This window comes from Pteropus medius, unplaced genomic scaffold (genome assembly GCF_902729225.1).
Source record: "Pteropus medius unplaced genomic scaffold, Ma_sr-lr_union100, whole genome shotgun sequence".
NCBI classification, from domain to species: domain Eukaryota; kingdom Metazoa; phylum Chordata; class Mammalia; order Chiroptera; family Pteropodidae; genus Pteropus; species Pteropus medius.
Genome location: NW_024345601.1, coordinates 15,411,805 through 15,420,471, shown reverse-complemented (window position 1 = coordinate 15,420,471; position 8,667 = coordinate 15,411,805). Strand labels below are relative to the sequence as shown.

General features: G+C 42.3%; 1 protein-coding gene across 1 annotated transcript; it reads left to right on the top strand.

The window, feature by feature from the left end:
* Positions 1-6,582: 6,582 nt before the first annotated feature.
* On the top strand, positions 6,583-6,957 carry LOC120611976 (acyl-CoA-binding protein-like). Its single transcript, XM_039874579.1, has 2 exons — positions 6,583-6,639; positions 6,697-6,957. The coding sequence occupies exons 1-2, from the start codon at positions 6,583-6,585 to the stop codon at positions 6,955-6,957; spliced, it is 318 nt and encodes a 105-aa protein (XP_039730513.1).
* Positions 6,958-8,667: the final 1,710 nt, after the last annotated feature.

Sequence of the window (8,667 nt, the reverse complement as noted above, 5' to 3'; positions counted from 1 at the left end):
GAACCCACCCTGCAGTTTTGTTATAAGGATTAGAGATACATGGAACATAGCCTGAGTTCTTTGTACATGGTGTGTCTTCAATAGAAAATGGTTATTACTACTATCATTCACAAGGTTGACTGGGAATAACTTGGATTTATGCTGTGAGCCTCTCAATGACCTCTGGGGGATTTGGGGATAGGAGTCCAGGCAGTGCCCTTTGGTTAGCTTCTGCAGCTTAAGATACACTAGGCCCCCACTTCCCTTCCCTGGGGCTACTCCAGTTTTTCTTTTGAATGGAGGATGAATCTGAAAAGCTCTTTTGCTCTCATTGTATTTAGAAGTGCAGCAAGAGCTTAGAAATAGTCATATAAGTTTATACATTTATATAAAAGTTGGTTCCCTCCATTTTAAATGCACACCACCTAACACACACATATACACAAATACACTGTTTTGTAGTGTTAGCAAAAAAAAAAAAAATTCTATAATCTGAACAAACAAACAAACAAGCAGCTTGGCTCAGCTGCAGAAGCAGGACGAAATGAAAGCAGTGGCTGGATGGGCTCTCCCCTTGGTCTGTTCCAGATCTGTGCACAGATGAGAGTCGTGTTACACAGGCCCACAGCCTCTGCTGCCCTGCTTGGTGCCATCAGCCCAGATGTGCCTCATGGCAGAGAAAGCACCGGAGGGAGGACTTGCAGTTCGAAAACAGAGAAAAAAACCTGTCCCTCTACCCGGCATTCTCCTGACAGAGACTTTATACATAGCCTTGACACCCTTCCTTCGTTGCATGAGTGGGGAGCCCTTGAGCAAGCCACTTTTCTGACCTCCCATCTCCCTTGGGCACCCCATCCAACCACTTACTATCACGTCTCCATGTTTTATGTCCTTCATAACACTACATCACCAAATCTTTTGATTGCTTGTTTCATTCTCCCCATACCGTAAGAACATAAGTTCCATTGGTGTGAGGAAATGTGTCATCTTCCCACCCAGTATCTCAGTTCTTGGAACTCTACGTGATGCACAGAAGGCATTTGGCAAGTATTGCTGAGAGAATGAATGCAGCCATCTAGCACTTAACATTTTACAAGACTCATAGACACAGACAGTGGATTAGTGGTTACCAGAGGGAAGACGGAGAGTAGGGGATAGATAAAAGTAAAGGGGGTCAAATAGACGGTGACAAAAGGATATTTAACTTTGAACATACAATGCAATATACATATGACATATTATTGTGAATTGTACACCTGAAACCTATATGATTTTATTAACCAATGTCATCTCAATAATTTTAATTAAAAAGGACACGTTAAACTAAAAAAAAAAAAAATTACAAAGCCCTCTCTCACTCATCATCTCATTTGTTTCTTTCAAAAAACCTGCGAGATAACCATTTTTATTGACTTTATCTTATAGATCAGGAAACCGGGAATCCTGAGCCATGAATGACTGGCGTAAGGCCACAATGATAAGAGGGGGAGCCAGAGTGTGAACCAGCTTCTGACTTCAGATCCTTGGTTCTTGTTACCAGATCCTGTGACTATCTGTGTGCCCTGTGATGGCGTCTCTGCTTCCAGAAAGTAACCTACCCCAATTGTGTAAGGTTGATGAACTACTTATGCCATGTTTTTTTCCTCTACAGGAGTTTTCATCTTCCATGGTGAGGTCTCATAAGAAGGCCGCTGAAGGGAAAGGTGTCTTGGTTGTCATAGGCTCAGATGCATGATCCTTTCCATACATTTAAAAAAGCTTCCAATTAGAATTCATTGGAACTGATATGGAGTCATCTCCAAAATATAGATGAAAAAAGCAAGAGGCAGAATATTGGGTACAGAATGCTATTGTTTGGGTAAAAAGGGAGGTGATATCACTCAGTCCAGTGATTTTGCTCCTCTGTATGTACCCAAATGAGCTAAAACTGCATGTTCACACAAGAACCTTCACATGGATGTTTGTAGCAGCTTTATTCACAATTGCCAAAACTTGGGAGCAACTAATTTATTTATTCATTCACCTACCGACAATGGAATATTATTCAGCACTAAAAAGAACTGAGCTGTCAAACTACGATAAGGCACGGAGAAAACTTAAATGCGTATTACTAAGTGAAGGAAGTCGGTTTGAAAGGCTATATACTATATGATTCCCTCTATGTGACATTCCGAAAAAGCAAAACTGTGGAGGCAGTTAAAAGATCAGTGGTTGTCCGGGAGTCAGTCGGGAAGAGAGTGATGAGTAGGGGGAGCACAGGGGATTTTTAGGGCAGTGAAACTACTCTGCACTATAAAAATGGGTACACGTCACTAGACATCTGTCTTTGAGTTGATCACAATGTAGCAATGTAGTTTCGTCAAGTAATAAATGTACCACTCTGTTGGGGGATGTTAATGGGACATGCCCTGTCCCCTTCATGCATAGCCTCCTCCTTTATTAACATCTCAAGTTTGCTGTGAGACTAAAACTGTTCTAAAAATAAAGTCTATTAAAAAAATTTTAAATCTTAAAATACAATTTAAAAAGGGAGGGGAGAGAATACTTATTCATGATTGCTTATAAATGCACTAAATATTTCTGGCAAGATCCGGATGAAATCAATTACATTAGTTGTTTCCAGGGAAGTAAATAGGAGCCTGGAGTCGGGGTAGGGAAAAAACTTTTCACTGTGAATCCTTTGTTTTCCTTTTAAATTTTACAGCATGTGACTATGTTACTTATTAAAAAATAAACGATTTCACTGATAGAAACTATGACCACCCCCAGTGTCTGCTTTTGCTAAAGTCTAATGATGTATTCCGAATACCCAGTTTGGGTTTCCTTTGCTTTTCCACCAAAAAGTGGCAGGGCTGCAGGATCTTGGCAGGGGACTAGGGGCAGCTCCTATGTCAGCTCTCCTACCCAGATGTGCCCAGACAAGATGCCCGTCTTTGCAGGATGTGTGGCTCCTGGCACTGCAAGAGGATGTTCATCTGGAGCCTCCCCAGGCTACATGGTCTGACTCCCCTCTGGCCTCCAGTTCTCAGAAGTAAAGATGAGGCTGAGATGAGTGCTCAGGGGAGCAGCTGCTTTTTCCGAGCACATTCTCTAAAAGGAAAGCCCTCTCAGTGTTTTTTTTCCACCAGGTAATTTATCAATGTGCTAGTCGTTAGTACTGTGGTGTAAAAAATCTTAACAAGAGCATGTGACACCAAATAAAGTTGGCAAATGGAGTTGCTGTTTATTTTTCACCTGTTCATTCTCTCATCAATAAACCAACTACACGTCTGCGACACCCGCAGTGACTTCTTCATCTCTGCCCCTAAGGTTAAAACCTCCCCGTTCCTCTTGCTTGGCTCCCACCACCAGCATTTTCCTCTTTGAGGACAAAATGATGAGAATTATCAACACTCACCTTACGACTTCTTTTCCCCTTCTAGTCTCTCTCCTTCTCTAGATGACCAGCAACCCTTCTGTATTGTCCTTATTTAAAAAGCCAAGCAGCTTTCGCAATGGATAATTGATGACAGATGATTTCCTATTTATTGCAACTCATCCTTCCCAAGAGGTAAGAAGCCTCATTGTCACTCAAGGACTCCACACATCCCTAGAGATTTTCTTAAACAGCCGACTCCATACCCACCTGAGCGGCTACTAAGCACAGTGCCCTCTCTCTGGCTCTGGTGCGCAGAGGGCAAAAATCAAACTGAAAACAAGTACCATTGTCTGAGGGAGTCTTGATTCAAATAAGAGAGCCACATATCATACTTAAAAAAACCCCAAACATAATAACATAGTGCAACAGCAGCAGAAGCACAAGTGTGCACCTAATTACAGATAAGGGAGCAGATGGCCTTATCCTCGTGGAATATATGAGGGAAACCCCCACAGAACAAGGTTAAATGACAGCTCTGACAGGCCTGTGGCAGATGGGAGAAAGGCAGGCTTTATCTTCCATCTCATCTGTCCTTCCCACTCTTTCAAGTCTAGAGAAGTTCTCTGTCATTAACGTGTCAGAGCAACATCCATAAACAAAGGGAAAGGCCCCCGCTCTCTGGCAACTTGAAACACTGAGAGGATAAAAGAAGTTGAGTTGGGGAAATGAAACACTGCTTCACACTATTTCCTCTGCTTTTCCTACTTGGAAGCACCCTACCCAGTGGCTATCTCTGGTTATGTGTACTCCACTAAGCAAGCTTGGGAATGCTTGTCTCACACATCCTCATGTTGATTAGTGTGGTTGGCACAATCATGGTCCCCTGAACATGTCTCTGTCCTAATCCCGGGAACCTATGACGATGGGAAGTTACATGGCAAGGGGGGATTAAAGGAGCAGATGTTATCAAGGTTGTTGATCAGCTGACATGAAGAAAAGGAGACGGTCCTGGGTTATCCCAGGTGGTCCATGGGGAAGACAGAGGCAGCACAGTCTCAGGGTGATGCAGAGTGAGAAGGGCTTAACCAACCAGGGCTGCTTTTAAAGATGGAGGAAGAGTCCACCAGCCAAGGGCTGCGGGCAGCACCTGGGAGCTGGAAAAGGCAAGGGGAAGGATTCTCCCTAAAACCTCCAGCAAAAAACGCAGGCTTGCTGACACCTTGACCTTAGCCCAATGAGATCTGCTAAAATCTTCTGATCTATAGAACTGTAAAATAATTTATTTGGGCTGTTTTCAACCACCGAGTTTGTTGTGAGTTGTTACAGTGGCAACAGGAAATAAATAAAACTAGAGAATCAGATCCTGCTTGGCCCAGGTCAAGCCAGAGTCCACCTTCAAAGCCTTCCTGGAGGGGTCAGCTCCATTGGCATCGTTCACAAAAGAGGCTGAATCCCATCCACTGGCTCTTAGCTGGGGCAGCAAGGGGGTCTGGGAGGGAATCTCTGATCTTGGGCTCCCAGTGTCTTAGGGAGAGATGAAATAAAGTGGTCCCCAAAACTCGTAAGAGGAGATAATAGAAGCATTTGCATAGAGGTCCAGGTATTAAGTGCGGGAGTTGGTAAGAAAGAACTGCATGAACTCAGGTGGCAGAAGCAGAGTAGGCTTTGGCCTAAAGGTTAGAAGGATCTAGAGAGATGGAATCCAGAAAGAGCATGCTGCAGCATGAGGGGTCCCCAGGAACTGGAGCATTTAGAGGGGGAGGTGCTCATCCACTGTTAGAAAGAACAGCCTTGGCCTGAGGGATTCACTAGCATACAATACTAAGCTCTAAATTTCTTGCAAATTACAAAACTAAACCTTGTGGATTCATCAGAAAGGCTTAATGACCACTGAATAGTGTGACAAGTACAACTTTTAAAAATTCAGCAGAAACTCATTACTAATTCATTCCTAGATTCGGCTTTTTAAAATCCCTATCTTTAATGCTCAGGAGGTAGAGAATTGAGCTTCACAAGCTGTTTATTTCTCTCTCAAAGGAAAGGCAACACAAAATGAGTCCAAGCCTCACTTCATTTCTCAACCCTCCTCCAGCTGATCCATCTTCTTTCCCCAAGAAGACAGTGAGCAGTGAGAAGAGGGGAGGAAGGGCCACACCGATGCAACCCAGAAAAACATTTCTTGCCAGTTCTGCTCAGTGGAGGTGACCCTCACTTACTGAATAGGAAGCTTAACCCCAAAATGGGTATGGCCTGAGATGAAGCAGTTTGGGGGGTGGAAGAATGAGGCACATGTTACAGCTACAGCAATTCTATGGAACACTCTTTGGGTTCCCTTTGGCTGGAACCCAACCCTTAGGTTTGGAACCTCTAGAAACCAAAGCTCCTGTCTGTTCATATTTTTCACTCCAATCTAACTCTTCATCTCAAGTGCCAAGTAGAGTCCTGGGCACAGAAGGGTGCTTCATTAAATCCTTGCTGCTTTGCAAGGGATTGAAGGTGATGCCAAAGTTCTGTCCTCCCAAGAACAGTGGCTAAAGATATCTCTTCCAGCAGACTCCAGACCTCTCTCTGTACCAGGTCACGGGCGTTTAAATGAGACCATGTAACGTTAATGGAAATTGGAAAAGATGTCATTTAATGAATGTTTCCAATCTGATCACTATTGGAGAGTTAATGGACTTTGGGATACAATCTAACTTTTCAGTTAGGCAAACACCTAATAATTGCACTTGCCCCTTGTTCCAGTCACATTCCAGTTTCTCTCCCTCTTCTATGCATACCTATTAAAAAATGATTCAGTCCTCTGAGCACATCAGATTTTTTCTGGTTATTCCTCAGTCTGGAAGGCCACCCTATACTCCCTTCCCCACCTATATAGCAAATTCCCATTTATTTTCTAAGATTCTATGTAAGTATCTTCTTTGTCAGGAGACTTTCCTGATGCTTAGGCTGGGTAAGGTGTCCCTTTCCCACAAACCCCTAGTGACTGTTACTTGTTTCAAGCACAGTGAATACTCATCATTTTCGGGAACTATATCATTTATCTTTAAATCACCATGGCCTAACAAAATGCCTGGCATGTAGCAAATTCTCTAAAAATGTCTGTTGAATGAATAACTCAATATTAACAGCAACTATTTATTGAGCGCATTTTACTACGGGCCTTGCATTATGCTAAGCTTTATACTGCTTCCTGCTCCTCGCCGCCTCCACAGGCTGCCTGGAATCCTTGCAAACCTATTGGCATGTCTCGGGCTGAGTTTGACAAAGCTGCTGAGGATGTTAGGCACCTGAAGATCAAAGCAGGGGAAGGGGGAGGTAGATGGGATAAAAAAAAATAAAAAAATAAAAAGATCAAGGCAACAGATGATGAGGTGCTGTTCATTTGTAGCTACTACAAAATATTGACTATGGGTGACATAAATACAGACAACGATGCTGACCATAAATGCAAGGTCAAGTGGGATGCCTGGAATGAGCTCAAAGGGACTTCCAAGGAAGATGCTATGAAAGCTTACATTGACAAAGTAGAAGAACTAAATTTAGTCATCCAACAGTCATATAAAGTAAATGTGCTGTCCTATTTTACAGATTCAGGAACTGGAGCCTGGAAAAGTTGAACAATCTCCCCAAGTTTACCCAGTCAGTAAGTGGAAAAGCCAACATTTAAATCCAGAAGATTTCTCAGATTTTCTATGGGATCTTCCATGGCTCCTACAACGGTTATTGGTTACAGCTTTAATTTAAAATGGAAAAGATCTGGATGATAGGTCATATTTTTCCCACTTGTCCTCCAGTCCACACCCTTCATCCTAGGAGTTTGCTGCTCCTATTGGGAGAGGTAGAGTTTATTTTTTTGCTCCACTGATGTTGGGTTTGGTCCTGTGATTTGCTTTGGCCAAAGGAATGTCAGTCAGTGGATGGGAAGTGAGCAGTAGAGTTGGGCTTGTTCTTCGTGCTCTGGCTTTTCCCCACGGGAGGTCCATGGCTCGAGACACTGTCAATCTGCGGAGAAGGAGAGATAGATGGAGTAGTCCTAGTCCTGGCCCACCACAGCCTGATATCAACCTGGGCAAGGTCAGCCTAGATTAGTCAAATCTCTAACAAACTACAAATGCATGAGCAGAAAATAAATACTTTTGTTATGCCACTGAGTTTTGGAGTTGTTTAGGAATGGTATTTTTAGGCAGCATATTTTTGGCAATAGCTGATGAATACTGTTAAAAAAGTAACTTTAGAGACATAAATATAATAATACAAGAACATTACCCCCTCCCAGAGAAGACTAAAAGACCTCTATCTTTTAGATATAGAGGAAAAATTATTTGTTGATGGTAGCTGTGTTGTCCTAGATTGGTTAATTGGAGAACACTGGAAAAAATTTTTTTTCTGAGATAGCTTAATAAAGTCATTTTTCTAGAATAATTTCTTACAGGCTCCGATGTGGGGAGAGAATAAGCTAGAGATCCTTTTAAAATCCCTTAAAACCCTGTGGATTTTGCTGGCCTGTGATGATTTAGAAAAGTAGTTTAAAAGTTTTTGAAGTCACAAATACATCATTAAAAAATTTTTTAACTGGAAACATTTTTATTAAGTGGCAAAATTGTACTATTTGTTTTCTGGCCAGATTGCTCTTGGGAACAACTGTACTGCTCTGTGGTTAAAGTAGCAGTATAAGTTAGAGGCCAAAGAAAAGAAAAAAAATTAAATTCAGGAAAAATATGCACACAGAGATGATGAACACTTTCAGTATATTCATATCACTCACATATATCTACATCGAATTCTATGCCTTCTAGCAAGTTTCTGCTGAATCCTCAGTTTGAAAAAGCCCCTCTCTGGGCTTTCTGGGAAGGAATGTCAGGCTCAGAGTGGTGAGCTTCATTCCAGGTTCCTCTTCCTAGAGCTCAGTCGTGGCCTCTCTCTGGAGCTGTGTCGGCCTCCTTCTCAGACACCACAAGGGAGACTGAATGTTTGCGATCACCCATGGCAGCTACTGAAGCATCCATTGTATAGTAATTGCTTCGCCAGCAGTAATTTTTAAATAATTTTCATGTTGATGAACTCATTTAGGTTGGAGATGGGGGTCATCAGTACTTCAGGAGACTTTCTCTTTCTTCTGTGGTTTTTCTTTAATTAATTGGATGAGTTCCCCTCCCTACAAGCCCTCAAATGTAGCCAGTGAAAGAATTAAGGAGAATTGTTAAGATTTATAGCAACAGATTTATAGCAGAGTTGACCTACTTTGGAGCAAGCACATTCTGGGGAAGAATGGAACCCAGATTTCAACAATTTGTTTTCTTTGTGTCTAAATCTTTCACTGTCTTCCT